General features: G+C 45.9%; 2 protein-coding genes and 1 pseudogene across 28 annotated transcripts in view; 1 reads left to right on the forward strand and 2 right to left on the reverse strand.

The window, feature by feature from the left end:
- The window catches only part of LOC110346838 (uncharacterized), a 56826-nt gene extending 34927 nt beyond the window's left edge, over positions 1-21899 (forward strand). For 2 of the 12 annotated variants that reach the window (XR_015443254.1, XR_015443259.1), the window contains exons 4-5: positions 18928-19082; positions 20360-21899. Coding sequence is in view for 3 of the 12 variants with exons in the window: in XM_087191884.1 (XP_087048010.1) it covers positions 3643-3710; positions 3970-4118 (217 nt within the window). In the remaining 9 variants the exon portion in view is untranslated. Of the gene's footprint in view, positions 1-3642; positions 3711-3969; positions 14386-18927; positions 19083-20359 lie in introns of those variants that run through there. The other 10 variants (XR_015443261.1, XM_087191885.1, XR_015443262.1 and 7 more) reach the window with 8 other exon arrangements.
- The window catches only part of Bcas3 (BCAS3 microtubule associated cell migration factor), a 583853-nt gene that overhangs the window by 27973 nt on the left and 528548 nt on the right, over positions 1-27332 (reverse strand). The gene's annotated exons all lie outside the window — the stretch shown is intronic.
- The window catches only part of LOC147823777 (target of rapamycin complex 2 subunit MAPKAP1 pseudogene), an 83558-nt pseudogene that overhangs the window by 6509 nt on the left and 49717 nt on the right, over positions 1-27332 (reverse strand). The gene's annotated exons all lie outside the window — the stretch shown is intronic.

A 27332-nucleotide genomic window follows, 5' to 3' on the forward strand; every position in this document is an offset into this window, starting at 1 on the left:
AATACTTCTGTGAGTTAGGAAATGTCTTTGCTGAACTTATAAATATGTTTCCGAATGCAATTTTCCTACCCATTATCACTGTGACTCATAATTGTACCTTTAGGAATTTTCTGCTTTTTCCTGTATTCTCCTTGTCTTCATCTTAAATTGGGAAGCATGGGAGCATTCTTAGGAGGATCTCTGATTTGTGCCATTTGCAGCATTTGAGAATATTGTAATTCTTAGTATGGACTTTTGTGAATAGGCTTATGCTATCTTGGACAAATGGTCAGCTGGAAAACAATGTATTTGATTGCTTGCTTATGTGTTCATTTTATCTAGCTCTTTCTAGATCATTCTATACACAATAACTACATTCAAACTTCTTCAAGTCTTAATTCTCAAGTCTGCTTCATTTTCTTGTCTGTCCTTCTTCCACACTACTGTTTGAATATTTTAATGGTGAAAACTTTAAGATCATTTGATATTGAATACGAGGCATGTCAGAACGGCACACCACACCAAGTTAGGAGAATTGTTGATTCTCTGAAGATACTTTGTAGGCCCTTCATTTAAAAAAAAAAGGTCATTGTCCAGTCATTTTCCAAAATGACAAACATAAAAGGAAAGAGGAGAGGGATGCTGTATGTATTCTCCAGGCCTTTTGGAAAACATATTTGTTCTTTTACGCATATATATGCGAATCTTGTTATGTTGCTATTAATTCCTTTTCCTGAGTCCACACATTCATCTCTTTACCTCAGCATCTTTCATTTTGTAAACATTTCTCCATGTGTTTGTGTCTTTACTTGGCTTGCTCTGTGTCTTTCCTCTTCTTCTCTTGAAGTCACTCTAACTCCTTTTTTTTTTTGGTACCAGGGATCCAACTTGGGTCCTTGCGCTTTCGCAGCAGGCGGCAAAACCACTGACTGAGCTAAATCCCCGGTTCTAACTCCGTTTTCTATCTCTGAAGTAGAAGCAACAACTCTTGTCCTGTCTCAAAGGAGCAAGAGACTGAGCAAGGTTCTCCAGCACTCTGTGCTTTCTGCCAGTGTCCCCGCTGTCTGACCTGACAAGACTGAGAGCTACAGCCTTGTTTCCCTGAAGGGTCTGCCCGGGACATAGTGATGTCAGAAGAGAGGATGACAGGAACACCTGGGTCCCTTCTCTCTGGACACTCAGCTTCCTTGCAGACTCTCAGGTTTCAGAGGCTGGAAAGCAGTGAGGGGGTGAGCGCCGTCTCCCTTCACCCCAGCAGGATGCCTGCCTCTGAAAGGCACTCAGTCGGTATTTTGTGTGCCACGTTTAGGGGTCAGGGAAGGGGAGCTGGCAGCAGGACAAAGAGGGGTATCAGAAACCAAATGAGGAAGAAGCAGAAAGCTTTAGGAAAATGTTATAGTAAGAAAGGTTCTGCTACGAGGGCAGGCCTAGTCAATGACAGATGGTAAAGGCCAGACAAGTGTGTAGTACTGTGTAGTATTTTAATGGACAGAATAACAGTATACAGGAGAAAAGGATTGTGAGCTAGTGTAACAGTCGAGAATGGAAATAGATCTGGGCTTAAAGATTCTGTGACACATATTACCTGCCTGACTCAAGGCAGGAAGCCGAACATGGAGAAACAATATGACCTCAGAGGGCTGCTGTAAGGACCACGTTAGATAAACATAAAAGCACCTCGCGCACAGTAAGTGCTGTGGACGTAACAGGTGTGCACATGTACATGATAATCATAACAAGGGTGTCTACCTTTATAGCTTGTGAGGCCACGTGGTGAATCTCGAGTATCACAGCGATCCCAAGTGGTAGTACAGGTACCACCTTCATTTATGGGGGAGCAGCTGGGAGCTCAGAGAGATTAAGGGACATGTTCAAAGTCTCTTAAGTGACAGATCTAGAACACAGGCTTTTAATTCTTAGCTTGGAGCTCATTCTATCAGCTCCCACACCACTTCCCTTGCTGGCACATGCAGTGAACTGTTATGTGGAGAAATTGCCTCTTTCTTTCCTAACTTATTTTGAGAATTCTTGTCACCTTCAACCAGTGCCTTTCAAAAATTTTTCTACTCTCACCCAGCCCAAGTCCCTTGCAGTATCATAGTCACAAAGATGAGTCACCCCATCTACTGGATGGCACACAGAAGAAAACATATTGCTAGAGAGTCTAGCATCTCTCAGCATGGGCACGGCTAGGAAGTGGAAGAAACCAAAAGTGATCAGCCAAGGGTAACTTGATCATTTCTGCTGTCCTGAGAAGTCACAGAGATGAAACAGTCAGCGGTCCTGCTCACTCTGCTAGAAGGGAGCTCTGCAATACCCTCTTCCTGTCCTTACCTTCCACCCGTGGCAGCCCCTCAGCAGAAGAGAGCATGGAACATGGGGTCTCCCAGATCTGCAGTGAGGGTAGAGCTGCAGGTGCACATGGATCAGCAGGTGCTGCAGTAACGGGGCCAAGCCCTGGGAGGGTGAGATCACCTCCGGGCTTTTAGGAAACTTGTCAGCGCTGACAGCACAGCCCTCGATCATGTGGCTGGCCCAGAGAAGCTCCCTCAGATGGGGGCCCTTTGCGCGCCTTTCCATGGAAACATCCATTTGAGGGGAAGAAGGTGCTCAGCTCATACAAGCTGTTTGCAAAGCACAGGGTCCACAGGCTTAGCAACAAAGATCTTTTGCTGCAGCAACACTCTGCTGTTTATGAAGCCCTCTCACGTTTACTATTTCAGTTAACGCACACATTCATCAAATATTAATTAGTGTCCACTCTGATATGAGTCAAACATTGCAGTGAGGTATGGGGAAACTGTAAGGGAGAGAGAGAAAGGGAGGGGAGGAGGGGAGCGGGCGGGAAGGGGGGAGGGGGAGAGAAAGAAAAATAGGGGGGAGAGAGAGAGAGAGAGAGAGAGAGATTGATTCTGGTCCTTCGTAAAACTCCAGGAAGAAGCAGGCAGCAATTAGCACCATTTTACAGATTTGTACTTTACTGAGTTTAAGAGAGGAAAGATAACTGTTTTTAAATGTAACAGTTTTCCCATGATACCTCCAGGAAATCCTTCCCTTCAGGGTTGTCTCCTACCTGCTATTCCTTGAATACTGTTTTCCAAGACCTAGTTCCAGTCTGACCTGCTCATTGAAACCTTTCGCAACCAACTACCCAAAGTGAGACAGATGCTGTGCCACAGACTCTGACAGTACAACAGGTTCTTTACCTTTTGGAGTGAAGTTGATGGAAGCTATGAATTCACCCACAAAAACGTGTGCTGTGCGTATACAAAATTAGGCAAGCATTTCCAGAGTGCAGGTTAATAATCTGAGGTTATTCCCACAGCCTTATTCCCATACTGCTTAACAGGGTTCCCATGATGTGCTTTCCAAACTAGTTTAGTAGCTCCTGAAGGCTTGGATTTCTTCATAATGAAAAGAAGCATAAGACTCTCTACATCATCATCACTCAAAACAGATTTCTTTGTTCATTATGATCATCTGAGAAAATTGACAGTCACTTTGGAGTCAACATAATTTTTGTGGGGTACCAGAGACTGGACATCTAGGGCCAGGGTACATAGAAATAGAATTAAAATTAAATAAGAGGAACAAAGAAGATGGTAAGTGAGCAGAAAACAAATTCACAGTTTCACTCTACTGCTGTCTATGCACTTATTTTAGATCAGGAGATCCCGGGAACTGGATAAAACAACCTGCCTGGAATGGCACAGAGCGCTGGTCTCTTACAGGTGAGCATCCTGAACCCTGCTTCCCAGCTTGGCAGCTCCCCAGAGGAGGGGTGGGGCAGATTCTTGGGTTTCACAGAGCCATTAAAGGCATGCTGTGACAGCTGGTGAGCTGGCAGCTGCCGGGCAGGCTTGGGGAGCACATGCTCTGCCATTGTGTGCTGTTGTCAGAGAGGCCGGGAAGCTCATGGGTGGCAGTGGGGTGGGCCAAGTGGGATGCTCCCCTGTACTGATAGTGTCTAATCACACCTTTGCTGTGTAGGAGTCCATGGCACAGCCTCTGCTTTGCATCAATTACGCAGACAGCATTTGGACCCCGCTGATCAGATTTCTAGCCACCAGGGAGCCCGGATGCTAAAAGCAAAGGCTACATTAAACAATGCTCTTCAAAACATAAGCCCTTCTAGGTGAGCCTGTTGTAATAATGATGTCGATGACAACTAAGTAAAGATCCTGGACATCATAAAGGCAGCCACTGGAGAATATCCTTACCTAGCCCATCCAATTATTAACCAAACTGAGCTGAGGATTGGTGCCATGGGAACCTGGACTTCTTCCACTCCAGGTTGGTCCACATGAGCACAGGCTGAGGACCTTAGCTTTATGCAAAGCAGTAGACAGTTTTATATGGTAACTTGACTGGGCTGGAGGATGCCCAGATAGCTGGCAAAACATTATTTCTGAGTATGTCTGTAAGGGTGACTCAGAGGACACTGGCGCTTAAATCAGTAGACTGAGTAGAGATGATTTTCCCTCACCACTGTGAGGGTCTGAATAGAAAAAAAAGCTGGGAGAAGGGAAGATTTGTTCTCTCTCTCTTTGAGCTGGGACATTATCTTCTGCTGCCCTTGGAAACTGGTGCTTCTGGTTCTTAGGACTTTGGGCCCAAACTGTGCCTTACTCTGTTAGCAGCCTTGGTTCTCAGGCCTTTGGACTTGGATCAGGACTTACTACTCCACCAGTGACCCCAGTTACTCAGACTTTAGCCTTTAATGGCTACACCACTGGCTTTCCTGGTTCTCCAGCATGTGGGCGGGAGGCAGGACTTTGCAGTTCCATAGTCAGGTGAACAAATTCCCAGAATCAGTCAACCAACCAACCAAACAACGTCTGTGTCTTTCTTCCTCCCCTGCCCCACCTCCTATTGGTTGTTTCTCTGAAGAGCCCTGACTAATATACTCCATCACTGAGTATGTCTGCAAGGGCATTTCATTACATCAATATACACAATGTCATAGTAACAGATTGGCTCACTGTAGGAAAGCAGGTTCGCTGAGATATGAGGATGCCATCTTTCTCTCTCAATCTTTTAGGTTGCTTCCCAAAATAACTACAGCCATGAACTGCATAATGATATTCTGGTCAATGATAGGTTGCATTAAGGGTAGTGGTCCCATGAGATTATAATGGAGCCGAGAAATCTGTACCATTTGTGATGTTCAGCGTCAGAATATCACAATGCAACACACCACTTATGTATTTGTGGCGATGCTGGGTATAAACAAACCTACTGCACTGCCACTTGTACAAAAGTCTAGCGCATACATTTAAGTATAGTGTATAATATTGATACTGATAATAAATGATTAAGTTACTGGCTTACATAGTCACTATGCTTATTATTACTTTAGGGTGTGATCCTACTTCAAAAACATGCTATAACGCCGTATGTCATGGTATGCAGACAGCGGCCTCATAAGTCTCACATTTACTGTGTCTTGTGATGGGAAGCCATGTCCACTGACTGACCTATATCATCTAGGTTGGTGGAAGTACACCTTACGATGTTCACACAACTAAATTCCCTAACAATGCATTCCTCAGAATATATTCCTGTTGTTAAGTGACAAATGACTACAACTCTATATTCACAGACAGATGTGGCACATGGCAAAAGGGCAGGGACTCCAGTTTGCCAAACTTGTGACCATCAGTAAACCACATGTCCCATATTCATCTATTTGGCTGTGAACTTAAGTTTGGGCACTGGGCTATTTTTAAGGTGATAGTACTCCAGTGTGGAAGGGAACTGAGCAAAGAGAAAGGTAAAGGTACTAGCACAGCAAAGAAATGCCTGAGCAAATGGAAACATGCCAGGGGATGCTGATGTCCCAGGTGTGGTGCTGACATGCACATCTGTTCAATATAGACTGCAAATCAACACATCCAGTTATAACTGGATTTCTCCATTAACTTTTCTTGGTGGTATGGGCAAGCCACTGCTCCTTTCTGGGTCTTTCTACCTGAGAAATAAATGAGTGACTCCCATTTGAGGGGTTCACATTGGCCCTAATGGTTTCAATGTAATTAACAATAATACACTGACAGAGTAATGGTAAAGTGATGTTTGAGGTATCCTAGGGTAAAAGCTACCAAATTTCATTTTCCATGAACCAGACAGCATAATCAAGCACTAATACTGTAAGTCTTGTTTTTACCAAATTAAGCCATATGATAAGCAGAAAACCTGGGTCCCAAAACCAATCTCTGTTATTTTCTCATCGTATGACTTGGGGGAAGTCATTTCCCTGCTTTAGATCTGCAGTGGGTTGGTGTCCCCCATAAAATATCTCAAGTTGCAGACTCCAAATGTGACCTTATTTGGAAATAGGGTCTTCACAGGCATAATTTAAGGATCTGGAGATGAGACCATTCTGGATTTAGGATGGCGCCCAGATCCAATGACTGGTGTTCTTATGAGAGAGCAGGAGGGGAGATCACAGGCAGAGGGCAGAAAGCTGTGAAGACAGACCACAGAGTAACACCAAGAGCCACCAGAAGGCAGAAGGCAGTATTCTTCCCTAAAGCCTCTGCGGGGAGTGTGACCCTGCTAACACCTTGCTCTTGAATTTTTGGCCTCTAGAAATAATGAGAGAATTTCTGTTATTTTTAAATCACCAATAATTTTATGGTACTTTGTTACAGCCACCCTTGGAAAGTAATAAACCTATAAAATAGGGAAATGAATATTTGCCTTCCGGGGTTATTCTGAGTATCAGATCAGATACTATATGTAAGAGTATGTTAAATAAAAATTATGGAAGGGCATTATTTTGGACTGAACTCTAGCATTAGGCCTCAAGAGATCTGATCAGATCAAAATGGAGTCACTCATGCTAAATATCACATAATCAAACCAAATTGTTAAGGAAGCAGATAGATCTCATAACAGGAGGCTCCAGTCGCCTGAATCAGCTTGCTAAGGGAGCCCCTCTTTATCCCTTACAGAAAAGCAACCTGATATTAACCAGTCAGTGCTCCCCACCCTGTTCGGTTTCCTTGTTCCCACTTTACAAACCCACTGTTTGCTCTCTCCCAATGGGAACGCTCATTCCATTTTGTAGAATAGAGACTTTCTCCCATTCATAAATTGTAAATAAAAGGCAATTACATTTAAATAAATTTATTATAATTTGGCATATTGACAGCTGCTTTGTAAAACTGCACAGGGCCATTCAAACATACAGGATTATCCCTTGGCTCTGTGCACAGCTCTTCCTAGGAGCTGGGATACTCTGTAAAGGTTCAGAAAGTGATGGACAAAACCTTGGAACAGGAAAACAGCCAGAGGAGCAACGTTGGGGTTGGAGGCAGCTATATCAGCTCCTAGCGCCACTGAGATTGGTTATGTGTCAACTGCACAGCAGGGGCCTTTGATGGGGCATCAAAGCATACAGGTGGGTAGTGTACCCCACTTCTTGAGGATGCCTGTGGGAGCCCAGCAGAGTAGAAATGGCCTCTTAGCTCTGATAAAGGCCCTTACACCCCAATCATCTCCCGACATCTGAGGAAGGTGAAAGGACTTTTCAGTTCCCCCAATTCTTTAATAAAGAAACAGAATCATATTCAACATGGTAAAGTCAGAATCATACAGACCACTGCTGACAGGAATATCACTGGTATCCGCCATCTAGAAGGCCATTTGGCAATATGTATTAAGAGTTAAAATAAACCCAACTAGCCGGGTGTGGTGGTGAACACGTAATCCCAGCACTCAGGAGGCTGAAGCAGGAGAATGGCCATGAGTTTGAGGCCAGCCTGGACTATCCAGTGAGACCCTGTCTCAAAAAACCAAAACCAAACAAATGCAAACAAAAACACCCAACTACTGAACTAAGAATGCCATTTCCAGAACTTAGCCAAGGAAAGTAACTAGGAAGCCAAGAAACCTTCACACATAAAGATGCTTACTGCTATGGAACATAGATAGATAGCCTTAAAAGAAGGTACCCGTTAAGTAAATTTTATGTCATGCCAGCAACAGAGTATTAGGTAGTCAGGAAGAATGCTGTTTATAGAAGGAAAACTTCTTTCATTGTTACTGCTTTTTCTGGAGCTTGAACCTAGGGCCCTGCATGTACTAAGCATTCAGTCCACAGGGAAAATTCTTTACACAATGCTAAATTTTTAAAAAGACTAAAATATATAGCTAGTATTATTGAGCAACATAAAAAGTGCAAAGAAAACCATTCCAAATGATTCATGAAAAAATGTGAACCACGGTTGCCTCTGGTTATAGGGGACCTTTCTGTTACTTTATACTTTTCTATACATTTCCTATAATGTTGTAATCAATAAAAAGAGAAGGCAGCCGGGTGTGGCCAGCTTGAACAACATAGCGAGACTCTGCCTCAAAAAAAAAGAGAGAGAGAGAAAAGGAAACAATAAAATGGACCTTGAGAGCAACATGCATGCTGGGAAGCTGGTGGGAAGCACTGGAGGGAAGGGCTTACTCTGACTCTGCTGAGGGGGAGCCCGGTCCAGCCTGGGTGTGGCCTGACCCTTGGCAGGGAGGTGAGCCTATAGCTCTTCGGCCCATGTTTGACTATTCTCCCAGTGGCCCTGGCTGGCTGCACGCAATGATGACTCATCCCTGTGTCCATATGATATATTTCTCTTTAGCCTGTATCAGGAATGTGCACCAACTTGTGTGTGAAAAATGGTGGAAACAATTCTACCTCTGTACCAATTTCATACTTCAGATCAGAGGGTGACGGGGAAAAACTTCAGAGGGGTTGATTTTTCAAGTCTTTTACTTGTCTCCTTTGTCCCTCATTGCCTACTGTCCTTTGGATAAACATGACACAGCTTCCTAGGAGACACTTTTTCATGATGGTCAAGGAAAGTTTGAGTCCTCCACACATCCTGAGGTCACTGAGCAGGGCCCCACTGTCTGCCTCAGAGCCTGGAGATCAGTCACTACCATGCCCCGGAAGGAGAATCCTGGTGCTCTGCACTCAGCCCCAGAGTGGCTTCAGAAGATGAGAGTGATTTCAGAGATGGGGAGATGATTGCATTTTCCAGACTGGACCAGACACCTCCATTCCTCTGCTTTGGACCAGGCACAGTGATGATTTCTACCTCACCAAGCAGGAAGCAAAGAAGCACTCTGTAATGAGACTGCAGTAGAAATACTTCCTCCAGGATGCTGTGGCCTGCTTCTGAGGGTGAAGCAGAAATATCCGCACAACACCATGGTGTCAGATGCCTATAGCAAGGCTCAGAATAAACTGCAGGATAAACTGTATCTTCGGAAGCCTAACAATTCCTTGAATGGAAAAACTTCACGGAACTCTATCTCTCAAGACAGCAAGACACAAACTGGCCTTCCTAGGACGGTTCTGATTCCATGTAATTGGGTCTGGGGTCAGATCAGATAGCAGGAAAGATGAGAGAGCTAGCGTTGCTGAGCATCAACTGTGTGCCATGAGGCTGATGCTATCCTTCCCAATTTACAGATCTAAAACTGAGGCACAGAGATGTAAATAAAACATCTGGTCAAGATGACATCAAAGATGCAGCCAGGATTCTGACTCTAGGTTCATCTGGTTCTAAAGCCTGTCCTTTGCCCACTAAAACTCATGCAAAAATGTGATTTTGAAGCATGGGTGCAGGACCCCTGAGGAGGTTGTCAGCTGTCTTCCTATTCCAGCATCCCACGCCCAGCCCAGTGCTGGGATCAAAGCCAGGGCCTTGGGGATGCTGGGCAAACGCTCTACCTGGGAGCCACACCCCAGCCCCCTTTCCAAAACTGTAATGGAGTTCTTGGAGTTGGGCAGCAGGGGGAGAGGGAAGCAGCCGAACTAAAACCCTGTGACTTCTGTGCTCTACAAGCAAGGCAAATACAATGCTCTCAACTGAGGAGAACCTTGACGTCTGAAACCTGGGGCCAAGAAGACGTGTGCTTTTATTAATCAAAGATGTTTCAAAGAACATCAGATTTATCGTGACTGGATTCAGATGTGAAACCCAGTATACACATAGACATGAGAGGCTCGTCCTTCAGGATTATTTTTGACCCTTTACTCTCCCCTCTGAGAATCTGCTCTTCCTCAGTCTGAGACTCTGCTTCCTGATGGCTGAGTTGTCAGGAATTTCAAAGGCCGGGGAGGAGTCAGTGTTATTTGCTCCTCTAAGATCCTGGGGCAGCAGCTCTGGAAAGGGGAGGGAGGAACCAATCTGTCCCACAGGGGAGGATCCTAGATGTGCCTAGGGGAGGTGCTAGAGCTGGTGGGTTTGATGCCTGACCGTTTTTCGGTTCCATTAGACTACAGGCCAGCATTTCCGTTTGTAGTGTGGCCAGCCCACCATATCCTCCTGCCATCTAAACCTATCAACTCTCACTCCAAGGGGCAAATCGGAACCAGATTTTCAGCAGCGGGGGTCTTGTGATGAACAGCTGGGGCTGGCCCGCCCTGGACACAGGGGATGGTGTGTCTTTCAGGGCCCACCCACCGAAGCTGTGCAGCAAAGATGAGGCCTCAGGGTCACTCACTGCACAGCAAGACAGAGGCAGCACTGTTTGGACAGTGGAGGGAGCGCTCCTGAGCCTGGGGTGGCCTAGGCAGGGCGGGTATGAGCATGTCCCCTCTCAGGCAGTGAGGAGACCCCACGGGGTGGAGATGTGCAGAACACTTCACATAAGCCTTTTGTTTTGGATCCAGGATCCCAGGAACTTTTATCACAGGTAGAACTGATGCTGTCAGCTCCATTTTACAGACAAAGACACTGAGGCTATGGGGGGGTGTCAAATCATTTGCCTCTGTCATCTTCTTTTCTCACTTCACAGGGCAGTTGTGGAACCACCTGTGAGGTCTCAGTGGACACAGTTACATGCTACAGAAACAGTACCAGGGCGCCTGAGGAGGGCACAGAGGTAGAATCATGGGCTTGCTCAGGCCCTCATTTCGCTGGGGCTTCCTTGACCTGCAGCTTCATTTCCTGGTTTTGCAGCTTATGGGGATGGCATGGGGCTCACTTTGCTATGACTCGAAATTATCACACCAGGTGTGTTTGGGGCTCCTTCCACACCCCAAACAGTGGGTGCCTGGGAACTGTCATTTCCTGCCTTAACATGTCAGAGCACTTTGGCTGGTCACACTGACTCAGCTACCCAGGCGTGGCAACCAGGAAGGATGTAGGGAAAAGTTGAGAAGCTGCAGGCACACACAGCGTGAGCAATGAGGCGTAGAAATCTTAACAATGACAATAATCCCTTGCTGCACACTGCTTTCCTCTCCGGAAGGTGCTTTCACAGGCCTCTGCTCCCAAAATTCTCACGACACCCCTAGAGAGGGAGAAAGGGTAACTGTTATCAGGCTCCAGCTCACAGCAGGGAAGTGAGGTGAAGGGCAGAGCCTGGGTTGGAGAACCAGTCTTGCGCTCTCCATCTTTGCTAGTCAGCTTGTGCTCTACCTTTGGCTGCTGTGGCAGTGCCTGGCGTCTTGTTAGAAACCAGCCACAGGCCCTGCCCAGGCCTGCTGCATCACAATATGCAATTCATAAGATGCCCAGGGCCCCTTGCACATACTCAGGCTGGAGGATCAACTCTTATACTGTATGTCCCCTAATCAGTCTGTCCCCTAAAGTATTTGTTAGCTGTTGGTTGGTTCCTTAGATATACCTGGTTCTATCTACTCTTGTGAAAAAAGAAAATTGAGGGCCTGGGAAGGGATGGGACGTGGCCTGTGACAGAAGCAGGAGCAGACAGAACTGTGGTCTTGCAAACCAGTCTTGGACCCATTACTTCTGCTTATTTATCCAGCCCAGCCAACATTCAGCTGGCATCTCCCTTTGCTTCCTCTCTACCGAATGAGTTCAAGACTCAAGCTGCCCCACAGCTGGCCTCAGTTCCAGCCTTGTGTTAAGTGTTAACACAAGTTCCAGGGACAGGGTTAACACTCTATTAAGGCAGATTTCTAGAGAAATTCAGACCACCTGCGAATGGTCCAGGAGTCAAGTGGGAGTGTGGGGGCACCAGGGGCCTCCTCTACACAGCTGCACGAGGACAGGCCGAGGCCTTACTCCCCTGAGAGAGGGCTGGGGAATTCTAGCTCACCTAGTCAGGAGCCTCTGCTTAGGGCTTATAAAAAGCCCACTTCATTAGTAAGTGTGAAAAATGCCCCAATAACTGTGTTAATCTGGCTCTGACTTCCCTTTAACTCACTCATCTCACTGTGTGCCAAGTTTGGTGCCTGTGGGTAAAGAGATTCCTAGGCCACGGTTGGAGCCTGGGGCCAGGGTCCCTCTCCTTTCCCTCACTCCTACTCTACTGAGGCCAAGACGTTAGAAGAGCTTCCTCTTACCCTTTCCTTGCGTAAGAAATGCCAATTCCTCGCAGGATGAGGAAGCAACATATTTTGCTTCTGCTACACTCAGGCAAAGAGCAGATTTATAGAGTTTAGCCCAGAATGCCTGGGTTTGTGTGTGCACAGAAAGTTATCTTTTTATCTTTGGACCTAAAGTACACAGTGGATTAAAGGAAGATCAAATTCATTTATAAAGACAAGAAGGATGAATAAAAGCCAAGGCACCAAGGGGTCCTCAGGAGGGGCCTGGAGACCTCATGTTACTATGTCAGACACAAACCTGTCATTTAACCTTGAATTAGGGTTACAGCTGAACAAAGGAATAAACTTCTCATTCTGGTTCATCTGAGTTGTAGAGATGTCTTTAGAGTTGAAAAGCTACAAAAATAGCTTTCTCGTATCCCTTAAACTGCTTTTTAAATAAAAAGTAAATAAGTAAAAGCAGTGTTTGTTGTAGAAATATCTTCCAGCCAGCTCCATGAACTTGCAAATTCACCAAAACCTTCCTAGGAAAGTCATTAGCCCCCACTAGGTGAGATCTAGGGTCCTCTGAAGCAGGAGGTGGCTTTGCTGGTCTCAGGATCCAGAAAGGGTAGATGAACCCCCCACCCCTCTACTGTGCCTGCCCTTGGAGCTACCCTGAGGGCCAGTAGTAGCTGCTTATACCCTTTGAATCTAGGTGTAATCTCTTCTCTTCATTTGGCACCTTCTTATATCTTACTCTTTTTTTTTTTTTAATGGAGACAGAATCTTGCTATGTAGCTCAAGCTGCCCTTGAGCTTATAACACTCTTGCCTCTTACACAGAAAGATGGGGGTAGAGGCAGATCCTCTCAAGCAATGAGTTGATTATAAGGCCACTGAGCCTCCTATTGGTAGGAGGAACACTGGGCAAAGAGGAGGAAACTGTGTGCTGATTCTAGCTAAGTTAGGTCCTAGCCAGGCAACCTTGTGGAAATACCTGATTTCACAGAACCTCTGTTTTCTCCACTGTGTAAGATGGATAATAATGCTAGTTATTCAAGCAATAATATATGTGCAGAATCTTTAAGATTATCTGAGTAATCCCGATTTCAAGTTATACTACCAAGCTACACTGATAAAACTAGCATGGTAGCAGCACAAAAACAGATGCGAAGATCAGTGGAACAGAATAGAAGATGAAGAAACAAATCCCAGGCACATTAAGTCTGATCTTCAACAAGGGCCCAAAATAAACATTGGAGGAAAGACAGCTTCTTTAATAAATGGTGCTGGGAAAACTGGTTATACACATGCAGAAGACTGAATCCAGGCCTGTATCTATCACAGTGCACCCAAATAAAATCAAAACGAATTAAAGACACAAATATTAAAAAGCCTCTATACAGCAAGGGAAACTCAATATAATGAATATACCACCTACAGAATGGGCAAAAAATTTTGCCACCTACTCCCTGTACAGAAAACTAGTATCTAGAATTTACAAAGAACTATAAAAAAAAATCAGACCCCCAAAATAAAAGACCGGATCAAAAAATGAGCAACTGAAATGAATACACTTCTCAGAAGTACAAATGGCCAATAAATGCACAGAAAAATGCTCAACATCTTTGTCCATCAGAGAAATACAAATTTAAACAACACAGATTCCATCTTACCCTACAAAAAATGGCTATCATCAAAAAACAAACAGTAACAAGTGCTGGCAAGACTGCAGGGGGGAAAGGTACCCTTCTATGCTGTTGGTGGGAAAATAAACTGCTACAACCATTATGGAGATCAGTATGAAGATTCCTCAAGAAACTAAAACTAGAAATTCCATTCAAACTAGCTATTTCCCTTTTTGGTATCTTCTCAAAGGAATTAAAGACATCATTTCATAGTAATACATGCATATCCGTATTTATAGCAGCCCAATTCTTAATAGCTAAAGCTTGGAAGTGGCTTATATATCCATCAACAGATGAATGGATAAAGGAAACATGCTATTTATACACAATGGAGTACTACACCGCCATAAAGAATGACAAATTTGAGTCACTTGTAGGAAAATGGATACATCTTGGGACCAAAATGTTAAGTGAAATAAATCAGATGCACAAACTTAAATATTACATGACTTCTCTTATTAATGAGAAACCCAAAATATAAATAATTTTTTAAAAACTAAAGACAGGTAATAGGAAATTGAGAGAGAGCTCTTTTGCAAATGGGGAGGAGATATGGGGTGGGGGAAGAAATAAAAAGAATTAAGATATATTAAGTAATGTACCTTACATTGGTTGAATCAAAGAACAACCCTTCACTGTATAACATTTTAATCAGAAGATGAGATCATGGGACTAAAAAGGAACTGGCAAAAGCATTTCTCAGTCACCCTCCTACCTCCCTGCAGCAGCATCCTTAAACATCTTATTCTAAAAAAAGCCCAAGTGGGCCGGGGATTTAGTTCAGTGGTTCTGCTGCCTGCCTTGCGAGCGCAAGGTCCAGAGTTCGATCCCTGGTACCAAAAAAAAGAAAAAGAAAGAAAGAAAAAAAAAGAAGCCCAAGTTGTGGCAAATTGTACCTCTCCTTTCTTAAGGCTGAATATTTCACTATCACTATCTCACAGTTTCTTTATTTGTCCACTGACAGACACATAGTTTGTTTCCATATCTTGGCAACTGTGAACATCACAGCAATGGACATGGGAGTGCAGCTACCACAGGATGTGATGTGGTGTTTTCATCTTCTTAGGGTATATCTTAAATATATACAATAAAATTTATTCTAAAAATAAAACAACCCTCCCCCCAAGAAAAAGTCCTATGCTGCCTAGGGACACTTTGGACTTTTCTACTCAGTAGGTCCCTTCACTCTGAAAATTTGTTATTAAAAAAAATTTTTTTTTGAGACAAGGTCTTGCCATGTGGTTCAGGCCGGCCTTGACCTCACTATGTAGCCCAGGCTGGCCATGAACTCCAAGCAGTCCTCCTGCTAGCCGTCTAAGTGCTGGGATTACAGGTGTACACTACCACACCCAGCCTCACGCTGCAATTTTATTTATTTATTTATTTTTGGTACTGGGGATCAAACTTGGGACCTTGGGCTCACAAGGCAGGAGGCGGAACCACTGAGCTAAATCCACGGCCCCTGAAAATTTAAAGTATATATAATTTATGTTTCCATTTATCTTAAAAAGACAATGTCCTGAACAACTGTTTAGGAGAGATTATTTATATTGACCATTAATAAGTGATAAAATGCTTGAATTTCACAAAATTGCAATTTCACACAAGGGGGAACAGATCCTCTAAACTACTTCAATGCCTAGTAAGTACTTTCAGTAGAGATAAAGGCCTTATGTATGAATTTACTCTTGAGAGGAGATGTACAGGCAGACTTTATTTCACTGACTGCTGGGGACAGTGAGCACTTTTAGGTCTTAAACATATAAGCAAGTTGAGCCAGTTCTTTCTGTGGCAAAACTCCAAAAATGTCTTCTTTGTCTACATATGGGAGCTCTTCCACACTTCTTAACAGTCAGCTTTTAAACACATGGTGTTTTTTTTAAAATGCTGGATTACATTCAGGTCCACTGTTCACAAAGTGGGGTGGGCAGTCAGACTGCCTACACCAGCGGGCAATGAGGGGCTTCAGGCTAAATGCTTTCAGAGAAGTAGAGCAGGACCAATACTTGGTCTAAAGGCAGGATCTCCATTGGATTCCTGAATACTCAGCTCTCAGAGCCTCTCCTTTAGGTCAGCAGGTTAGCATTTCCATCCTGACAGTTGAGGGACTCATGACACAGCAACAGTGGGTCCTGACCAAGGGGACTCCCAGGAACCTCAGGTCAGAAGGTGTCTGTGTGTACAGCGCTGGTGTAACCCGTGTAGTTCCCAAGATCCCCCAGGCTATTACAAAATGAGCTCTGGTCTGGAGCATCATGCCCAGGCCTCCCAAGTGGGAAGCGTCACCCCAGATACTTTCTGAACAAGCAGATTCTTGGACCTTTCTCCTGGGTAGTCTGAAGTAGTACTTCTGATAGGGTCAGATTCTTACCTAGGGATTTTGAGATCCACTGCTCTAGGGCAGCAGGTCATCAAATTCAGTCTTAATCTCTAGCTGAGATTAGAAAAGCACGTGACTGTGCCCTCATGATCATGGCAGCTGAGCTATAACAACATGGTCCATGTGGGCAACCCGATGCTATAAAGGAAAGCTCCCAGCTGGGTACGGTGCTGCACACCTGCAATCCCAGCCGCTTGGGAGGCTGAGGCAGAAAGATCACAAGCTTGAGGCCAACCTAGCAACCTAGTGAGGCCCTGCCTAACTTGACTAGCATGTATAAGGGCCTAGGTTTGATCACCAATACCACCAGAAAAAAGAGTAAGAGAAAAGCTGATTTCATTGGGAAACTGCTGACTACTTCATCCTTCCTGTTTCCCAGTTCCCTCTACTTTCCTTCCTCTCCCCTTCTCTGACTGTGCCCTCACTCTACTCCATCTTCGCTCAGATTCTGGTGCTTCCGAGGGATCTACCCTTAGCCCTCTTCTCTTCTTTCTCAGCTTTTCCGGAGGGGGTTCATTTATTCCAGTAGGTACAAATACCATGTCTGTGTGATTGACTTCTAAAATTGTATCTTTAATTCAGTTTCCTCCTGGGCTCCAAGTGCATCTGTGTACAGCCAAACGCCTTCACAGGATGTCCTACTGGCTCATCCAACGGTACAACTCCAGTATAAACTCGTTACCTTACTTCTCCAAAACTCATTATCTTCCTTCCCTGCCTGCTGAGCGGCAATAACTCTTCTCAGCTGCCCCAGCTAGACCTTCCCATTCCTCACCCGGACATCGGCTAATGAGTAAGGACTGTGGAGTTTAGCTTTCTAAGCCTTCGTGAATCTGCCTCCTACTCTTCATAGCCCCTGGGCTCAGACTCCCACCAGTTGTGGCTGGGATCATTCCAACGACCTTTACACTGGCCTTCTAGTTGCTTAATATATGGGTTCCCTTCAGTTCATCCTTCCTAGTGCTCCCAGAGTGACCTTTTCTACAGTGCAGATCTGAGTGTCTTCCTCAGAACGAAGCCCAGCCTTCCTTGCACAACTATCTACCATCTGACCCCTCCCAGGTCTCCTGACTCTGCCCCACGTGGGGCCTTGACACTAACTTTGCAAGTGCAATGCTCCCCTCTGGCCAAGTCCTACTCATCTTTGAGGATGGGGTCACCTGGAGAAGTCTGCCGCTGCTGGGTCCTCCTCCTCCTCTTCCTTTGTTTTTCTTTTAAATCTCTGTGTATCCGAGGCATAGCACATTGCCTCACTTCCTGGCACCCAGGAGGAGGAAGGCAAGGAAGAAATCAACATCATTTAATCTGGAGAAGAGAGTAAAACAGCTATGATGCTAGTATTCAAATATCCAAAGAGATATTTTATGGAAAATAGACGTGCGTGCATGCGTGTGTGTGTGTGTGTGTGTGTGTGGCTTTGAGGGATAAAAAGACACGGAGGGAAAAGGAAAGGGTCTGGCATATTTCAGGCCAGGCCAGTGTGAGAAGTGGTGGCACATGGCTGACGAGCTGCCTGCTGCAGAATCGGAACTCACTCCCAAGCTCCAGCTCCTCTGTGGGTCTTCCTGAGAAATGGCTCCATTGCTCTCCCCACCCCACCATGGTGCCTGCACACCTCTGGCCATTGATACGATACATAGAGGATTGTGGCACCTACACCAGTGTCACCTTCTCAACTGCTTCTTCCAACTGCTAGGAGAGTGTGACCCTCAGGGGCATGGCCAAATCAGCACCGTTGGCCTTAATACTCACCACTCCTACACACACCAGTGACTTTCGCCTTTATTTTAGCAACCCATTTACCTGGATCTTCACACAGTACAATTGGTACACCTAGTATAAGCTTAGAGATCCCAAATTTTTACCAGGAAACTTCCTATTTGTCTCACTTCCTTATTCTTATTAACACTGTTCTGTGGCCACACTGAGCCTGCCAGCCCCTGGAGCCTGCGTATCGACTGGTCACTCCTCTTCACTGCCCACCCCGTGTTCAGGATGCACAGGTCTGATCGACCCCTCATGGGCCTGTCCTCCACTCCTGTTGTGCCAGGCCCTCCAGGAGCTTCCATATGAGCTTCCATCCAACCTTCCAGCTCCTCTGCTCCTGCACCTGGGCTGCTGAGCTATGCTGGAGAAAACCATGCACTGGTGTCAACTGGCACCATGACAAATTTATCAGCCAGACCCTCTTTGCTCCTCCAACTGTATTCAGTTCCTCTCTTTGTTGCTGGCCAGTTCCCTCCTGTATTTCCCCTCTTCTCAAGCTCCCCAAACCTGTCACTCCTCTCTCCTCATTCTTGGCAGGTGACCTGCCAACTCACTGCCTCTGGGAGTTCTTTTCTAGTTCTTTTCTTTTAAAGATTCAGAAGTCCATGCATCTTAAAAGCCACCCAGTGTAGGAGTGACAAGCACAGAACACAGCCCCTGAAGAGCTGCCCAGCAGCCAGTGAGGCATAGCAGGAGTGGAGTGTCCGCTGATGAGAAAGCAAGAGTGGCAGGGTGGCTGGGAACGAGAGAAGAGCTCTTCCCGTCTTTCATTTCCCACTGAATATATTCTGCAGTGTTTTTGATTTTGCCCTTGTCATTTCTACTCTTCATCAGAGAGCTGGTGCCATGGTGAGGCTGAGTGGCATTCTGAGATGGAAGGAGAAGGTTACAGTGGGCAAGGCCCTGCCCCAGGTGGGGGGTTGCAATTCACGTTGCCCTGTGCTTACTCCAAATGAGGAGGGACAGAGCAGCTATCGTTCCTGAGAGAGGTAGGTGGGCACGCGCGCGCGTGTATGTGTGTGTGTGTGTGTGTGTGTGTGTGTGTGTGTGTGTGTATCAGAGCCGAGCTCAGAAAATCCTGTCTGTGGTGGCAAACAAGAGGCTACAGTGACATCTCCACTCTTTGCCATGGCTGCCAAGTTTCTTGGCCCCTGCCCACTTTTCCAGACTCATCTTCCTCCGCTCTTGGCAAATCATATGGATCCTCCTTCTGTTTGTTCAAAGTACGGTGCTTCCTTTAGCCTCTGGGCCTTCACAGCTTTGCCTTGCTTATTCTGTGATCATAGCTTAGATAGAATTTCCTCCAGGAAGCCGTCTCTGATCCTCTCCTAGTTTGGGTCAGTGCCCCTAACCTACCCTGTTCAGAACATCAAACACTCCACTGTTGCCTCTGCTGTGTTTGCTTCCTCTTCTAGAGTGTAAGTCCCTCGAGGGCAGACAGGTCATCTGTTCCCTATGGCAGCCTTAAAGCTTAGGATCTGCCTTTTTAAAATCTACTTATTGGTCCCAGAGAATTAAGGTTGTCAGAGTACACAGAGAGATGATGTCCTCTTAGCCCCAAGCAGCTGGGGCTAAGAGGGATTCTGCCCTGGATCACCGGCCTCAGGTTTCAGAATGTGTGGCTCTAGCCCTCAGCACAGGTTTCTCTTTTTTTTGGGGGGGGGCGCAGTTTACCGGAGATCGAACTCAGGTCCTTGCACTTTCGAGGCAGGCGGCAGAACCACTGAGCTAAATCCCCAGCCCCAAGGTTTCTCAATCAAGAGGCCCATGTCTCTGGCAAAGGAGAAGCAACTGGCAAGAAGTTGGCCACTTAAGACCAAGGGAGTTAAGGTTGGAGGATGACTTGAGCAGTGTCCTCTAAGCCCAGAGGGTTTGCATGTTGCATTACGGTTCAGTGAGGCTGCTCTTAGGCCCTCTCACTAGCAGGCTCTCTCAGATTGGAGTTCTGTGCCAGTCTGCCTGCACCTCTGCGTGCTCCTGGGCTCCTGGCCCTAGTTACCCTGCTCACTGACCTTCCTCCTGACTCTCGCCTGACTTAGTCTGCCCAGAACTTCTTGCCAACCGCTCTTCATCTGGCAGATATGGAAGCCTGCGCCCAGCCAGGCCCCAGTCCTGCCAGGACAACCTGACCTCACCAACCAGGCACCACACACAGCACTGGACTTCGTAGAAGGAGAAGCAAGGAGGGGTGAGGGCAGGAGAGGGTACCCCATGGAGGCTGAATTGAGCACAGAACACTGATACAGATTTGCTTTTCTCTTTCTAGGCAAAATGCCCAACTGGCACTGTTTTCAGAAAAATTAAGCTGCTTTTGACTTAGAGGATAATCACAAGTTCCTGGAGGATAATATTGAGAAGGGAATCTGTCAGGAGAGGATCTGATCACACTCAGATCTCACGCACAGCATGGCAGTGGGATATTAGTTATCTTGCCATCCTGTTGTTTGGCACAAACCCTTGGATATACAGTGGTACCTCAGTTCACAAAATCAGTTTGTCTTATGATTTTAGGGAAGATGGCTGTGTTTGTGTTTGTGTGGGGAAGATGTCTGTGGCTGTGTCTGTCACCCAATGTGGGGTTTGTGAACAGAAGCAAAATTTTGCCAAATGCTTTTGTTTGCGAACTGAATTGTTAGCGAATAAAAGTATTTTGAACAGAGGTACCATTGTACTTCCTCCACCATTACTTCTTTTTTTTTTTTTTGGTACCGGAGATCGAACTCGGGTCCTTGTGCTTGCACAGCAGGCGGCGAAACCACTGAGCTAAATCCCCGGCCGCTCAACCAGTACTTCTTAACTAGGGCTACACCAACTAGGGAGCTTTTCAAATATATGGAGCTGTGGGGCCTACTCAGGCCACAGTCAGAATTTCTGGGGGATAAGATTGGGGCCTGGGTATCTGGCTGTTCTCGGGGAGGTTCATGGCGGAGAGAGCTGACAGAGGCATTTGGCATCAACCTTCCACTAACTGCTGATCCTCTCTGCTTTGGCCCAACACCCTAGTTCATGACTTCCATCATGGCCAACCACGTGCATATATCTGGTTATTGCATTTCTGCCAATTGTTGCTGTGACCTAAGGATGTTCTTAGACTCAAAAGTTCCTTAAAATTAAAATGCCAGCCAGGTGTGGTGGTGCACACCTGTAATCCCAGCACTCAGGAGCCTGAGGCAGGAGGATTGTCAAGAGTTCCAAGGCCAGCCTGGGCTACTAATAGTGAGTTCAAGACCAGCCTGAATTACATAATGAGACCCTGTCTGAAAAACAAACGAACAAACAAAACAACAACAACAAAGCAAAACAAAAATGCCATATTATTTCCATTTAAGACTCATCAAAGTCATTTCTGAAAAGGAAAGTCCATTTATGTCCTATTACTAGCTGCAAAGTTTAAGATATTCTGGGGTTCACAAAGAATGACTATTTATATCTAGATGGGTCTCAGAGGGCTGAGAGTAGGTAAACAATCGTCTCTTGTTTGGAGGGAACATGATGCAGAGCTGTGGCTCTGGATCAAGCATGTTTCTCACTGCAGCTTTTCACCAGCATACTTTACAGGTTCTACAGAAGGGCTGCTGGACCCTAGAGGAAGCAGCATGATGTTGTGTGCAAAGGACTGGACTTGGAGTCAGAAAACCTGAGTCCACCACCAGTGAGCTGAGTGTCACTGAACAACACTCTGCCTCTGCAAGCTTCAGTGTCCTCCTGTGTAAAGTGGGCATAATGCTATTGACCTCCCTTAAAAGGCTGTTGGAAGAACAAAATAAAATAGAAAGTGTACATGCACTCAGGCTCTGTGGAGATTCTAAAGTGATGCACTTTTGGGAAATATGAGGCTCTGTTTTAAGGACACTGCCTACTCAGCAGCTGTCTCCTGTAGTGGCTGATTTCTCTCCCTCCTCTCTCAGGCCCTGCAGTGGAGTCAGTGTTCTTGGTTTTTATAGAAGCAGACTTTTCTTCTCCAGTTCATAAAACCCTCGACTCTGATCCCTGTGTCATAAGATTATCCTCCTACACCCCCCACCCCCCGTTACGGCCTAGTCCCTGTGCCCGCTCACACACCCTCAGCCCAACCCCACCCCATATCTCTTAAAGATTTGAGGCGCTGGTCACTGCCACTCTGTAATAGCATCTCAACACTAATCCTGCCATAAGCCATACTGACAACAGCCTGGCCTCTTCATCCCCAAAATTCCTCACTTCGCTGCTCTTCCCTTTGCCACTCCTTTCACTGCGGCAGCCCTACCCTTATATAAATTACCGACAGTATAGGCCGACCCTCTGATTCTCAGCCCACACTGGTACCACACCACCTCTTGCCTTTCTGGTTCTCTGCCCGAGTTCAACCTCAATCGTCTTCAGGGATCTATAATCTAACCCATCGATCCTGCCTACTTTTCCCTGTACCTCTCCCCTGCGGTCCTCTCTTCCCACCCTACTCGATTGTTACAATCAGTCCCTTGCATGGACTCTCAGCCCTTGCTTCTCTTTCCATGCTATACTTGCCTGGGAAACCACAACCTTGATAAATCCAACACTCCACCCATTCCCTATCCCCATACAACTACTCATGGGTGGGGAAAAGGACACTATTTTAACTGGTCTTATCTTAAACCTGATGAGCTCTAACTTCAAAAGACCATTAGGACCCTTAGTGTCCTCTGGTTCCATAGCCTTAGGCCATTCTTAGATGATTACTTCCTATTTTCTCCTCTATACTCAAATTCCCAATAGCTTCTCCACTATTTTCACTTTCAGCTAAGGGCTTAGAATACTGTACTACTTTACCAAGAAAAGTAAGCAACCAAAAGGGGATTTCAAGTCCTCCTCACTCACATCTGCCTTCCTTCTGCCAAGGTCAGTTCTTCCATCTATGCTCTAGACCCCAGCCCCTCTTGCTATCAACCTGCTAATATTTTTTTCCCCATTAATAAAAGAAAGAAAAAGCGGGCCAGGGATTTAGCTCAGTGGTTTCGCCGCCTGCTGCGCAAGTGAAAGGACCCGAGTTCCATCCCCAGCACCAAAAAAAAAAAAAAAGAATAAAGAATAAAGAAAAAGCCAGGTATAATGATGCATACCTATAATCCCAGCACTCTGGGAGGGTGAGGCAGGGGGACTGTAAGTTTGAGTCCATCCTGGCCAATTCAACAACTTAGTGAGACTCTGTCTCAATATTTAAAAAAAAAAAAAAGGAGGAGGCTGGGAATATGGCTCAGTGCAAAGGCCCTAGTTCAATCCCCAATACTATTGAAAGAAAGCAAGAAAGAACCCCTTTGACCCATTTCTTCCTCCTCTAACTACTACCCCATTTCTTCCCTTCCCTTAATCAAAACCCCTTGAAGAAGATGTTTGGGTTTGTCATCTACCATTTCTTTCTTCCTTTCTTTCTCTGAATCCCCTCCAATCAGGTTTTTGCCTTCATTCTCTCCTGAAACTGCTATTCTATGACCTCCTCATTATTACCCTCACCCCAATTTCTCATTTATTGTCTAACCCAATCAGTCAACAGGTCAAGGCTGACCATATTTAGCTTCCAAGATCAGACAAGATAAAGCACATTCCAGGTGGTATGGCCACGGACTCAACCTTTAAATGCTGAGATTCCCAAGTTTCTGTGCCAAGCCTTGGTCTGGTCAAGAAAGAATTACAATGTCAAGGAAAGTCCCACTTTGAGCTCCATAAGCCCTCCCTCCCAATGTAACTTTAAGCCCCCGGAATCCAAAGTGAATCAGTGCCTGGTGTTCTCACTCACTGAACCAAAATGCTCCCTTCATTGGCTTTTTGGGGGTGACCTGGGCATGGGAGAGAGGTGGACTCAAGTGACAAAGTAGCAAAATAGAACAAGGCCAAGGGCCAAATGCCATTGTCAGATCGGTATCCAGGCTGAGACCTGTAGAAGATGACTTGCCTTCTGCCACTGCCACAGAACAACCTTGCCAGGGGGCCACACATCACCAGTTGTGTAATAGAGTCCAAAAGAACTTGAGATAATGGGAGAACCAGATGGGGTTTTGCAACTTTTTTTTTTTTTTTTGAAACGAAGATGTTAAGCTTTGTTTCACTGTGAAATGGAGTATGAAGAGGGATGTTACTACCATGAAGAGAAACAAGAGTTCATTTTATTATTATTAATATTTTTGGTTTTCGTAAGGGCACCAGACAGGCTTCTCATTTTGGGAATGGATAAAATTTGCTTTAAGATACTGAGAAAAATAACTTCTCAGTGTCACAGGGGAAAATGTATTCTTCCTGGGAAGTTGAAGGCTGAGGACAGCAGGAGCTACTGCTGTCCCACAGGCCTGGTTTGCCAGTCTCAGTGGTGATGGGTGGCTCCTGCCCCCAGGAAGGGCTTTCTCCTTCCAGGCTGGGCTTAGCCTGAGTCACAATAGCTCCCAAAGCCCCTACCTCCACCCCGCAAACAATGCCAGAAAACATCTGCTACCCTAACCCTCCACTTCCCAAAAGAAATGATTAAAAAGTTAAAGAAACACTTCCATATGGAAGAATCCAGTCCCAACAGGTCACCACAAAGATACTTCAAACACAATAAAACAGGAAGAGCTGAAAAAAGCAGAGACATTCACAGAACCCACACAATCTTTTATATAAGCGGGGAAGAAAAAGAAAAAAAGGCACTCTGGGTAACTTTACACAGTTCAGAACACTATTTGGCAGTTAAGTATGCCCTTAATCTGCTCACTTTGCTTATTATAGTAAAGGTTTAGCAGAATTTGAGACTGGTGGCCAAAAATACAGCAATAGTCTCTATTACTAAAGTGAACTTACCAAGTGATTAACTTCTTCCACTGAAATATTTCAAAGTTGAAAGTGTTCCTGTCCTGGGACAGAGACTGGCCACAGAGAAGACACGGACATTTAAAATCAGAACCACCTGAGTGGATTTATGGTTATCCATCCAACAAACATTTAATGGGCACCTGAAGTAAGCTGGATCCAGTATGAGTCACAGAGATACAACATTAAAGGTGACATTGAACCCACCTTTGAGGTCCTTACAACATGGGGGGGGGTGACAACAACAATGTACTTCCGAGGTCAGAGTTCAGACCACATGTGGTAGGAGAGGCACACACAAAGTACACAGGCATTATCACACAGATCTGGCTGCTTCAGGCTTACATCTGCCACTGCTGTGTGCTACTGGGCAAGGTCCCCTACCCCACTGAGCCTTGGTTTCCTCAACTATAAAACTGGGAAAGGACTCTCTTCCTCGATGGGTTGGTGTAAGGATGCATGGAAATATTCATAGGTGTGTCACAAATTGTTGGTACCCAAGACATTTTGTCACTGAAGCACTGTACAGTGCTATAAGGTTTTCAGCTATGAACCTTGTGAGATTTTGGGGGACACATGAGAAAATGGACAAAGAAGGGGACCTGTAAGGAGTGAGAGCAAAGGAAAAAGCAATACCAGCTAAAACCTTCCAACACTCAGTTTCAGGGTACTAGCAAGAGTCATTTTCTTTGGAGAATAACAAAAACAGAGTCAGGCAGATATAAGGCTGAGGAAGCCTGTCAGGAGCTTGGCAGATAGATGACTGGGAGTACTTTGTTGCTCCAGGGGGAAGACCTGTGGGCAAAGCTGAGCCTCCCTTCCAGGAGACTGCAGGCTGACTTCTCCAGCTACCTCCCTTGGGCCTTGAATTGCTTCCTGAGGCGAGGACCCCAGCTAATGGTTTATTTACAACAGGAAGAAGCAATTACCTTGGAGAACACTGAGTCATATACCCCACCATTAGCCAGCACACCAGCGCTCTCTACCAACAACCCCCAAGATATATGAACCAGCAATGGGTTCATTTAAAGACACTGCCATTTCTTACTTCCCCATCTCACTCAGGTGAGGGATTTTATATAAAGTAAGAGAAGGTGAGCCTGGGCAGCCACACTAGGCTTTGAGTTCAGTGAGTTTACCAAACTTGCCTTTGGTTCTGCTTATGCAATTTTGGTGTAAACTTGGGCAAGACCCTCATCTTCGCTGGGCAAAACAACATGATATATTTATGCCCTCTAATCTAGCTTTCCCAAAAGAATGTTGTCAGTGACGTGAAAACACAAAAATGGACCCAGCAAACCCTTGTGGATGAATGAATGAAACTGAGCATGAATGAGTACAGAGTACAAAGGATGGTGATGGTGGGAAGCGGCGCTTGGGATGAACCCACTGCACCTTCCAAACTAGAAAGTCAGAGTGCCTGATGTTATGGTGGCTGAGTTCAGAATGGTCATAGGAGCGTTAGATTTCTAGAAGAGCCACAGAGAACACGAGGGAAACTGGACCCTGTACGGGAGGAGGCTGACAATGAGAAAGCAGCCTCCAAAAAGACAGGCTGTCCTGATGCTTAATATCTAGGAACTAGAGGCAGAAGAGGTGCAAAAAGCTTAATAGTATTTGTAGTTCAAATTAAAGTGTTCAAAGCCCCGTTATAGAGCAGAGTAATGTATGCAATGACATCTGGGACTGTAATCAGCAAAGCGCTTTCAAGAGCTGCCAAAGCAAACAGCCAAATAACAAATCCACTTTACAGATCATCAATCCGGTCCTGGACTTGCCAAGGTAAATAGTAAAAGGCTGAAGTTTGCTTTGCAAACCAGGGAGCTGGGAGTTTAGCAAGGCCTTGATCCAGAGCAGCACCACTGGGGCAGGGCCTCCTGGGCTTCAGGAGCGAGGGGGAAGCCAACAGGTCTCTATCTGGTCAGAAGCACAGAGGGGCCCGGGGGTGAGGGTTAGGGCTCCCTGAGGTGGGATTCTGGCAGCCCTGGGGTGGGGTTTGAAGACAGCCATCAATCAGGTAGGCGGCCACAGCTGCCAGCCGAGGTGGGGCCTCGCAGGTGCCTGCCCACCAGCCCAGACTCTGGGTGATTTGCTCTCCTGGTCAGTCTGGAGTTTGTGGATTTCTGAGGAAAAAATACAACTCAGACTTGCTTTTTTCCCTTGATTCCAGTCTCTGTGAAAGGCAATTAATTCTCCTGGCCAGAAAGGCATTTTTCAGAGAAGGCAGTCAACATCTTGAGGAGAAGCTGCAGCCCTGGGGACTGGATGCTCTCCAGGTACATCAGCAGCACAAGGACCGACACCCTGCTGCTTCTGAGTCTGAGGCACCCCTGAAGGATCAGGGGCCAAGAGGCACCCTGGGGTCATGGCTGAGACGGGAGAAAGGGCTCCAGATCCAGCAGCCAGAAAATGGAGGTCTGGGGTGACAGGGTACATCTTGAGAG

Source organism: Heterocephalus glaber, unplaced genomic scaffold (assembly GCF_053883595.1).
Source record: "Heterocephalus glaber isolate CG9 unplaced genomic scaffold, H.glaber_assembly_v1.0 deba00001564, whole genome shotgun sequence".
NCBI classification, from domain to species: domain Eukaryota; kingdom Metazoa; phylum Chordata; class Mammalia; order Rodentia; family Bathyergidae; genus Heterocephalus; species Heterocephalus glaber.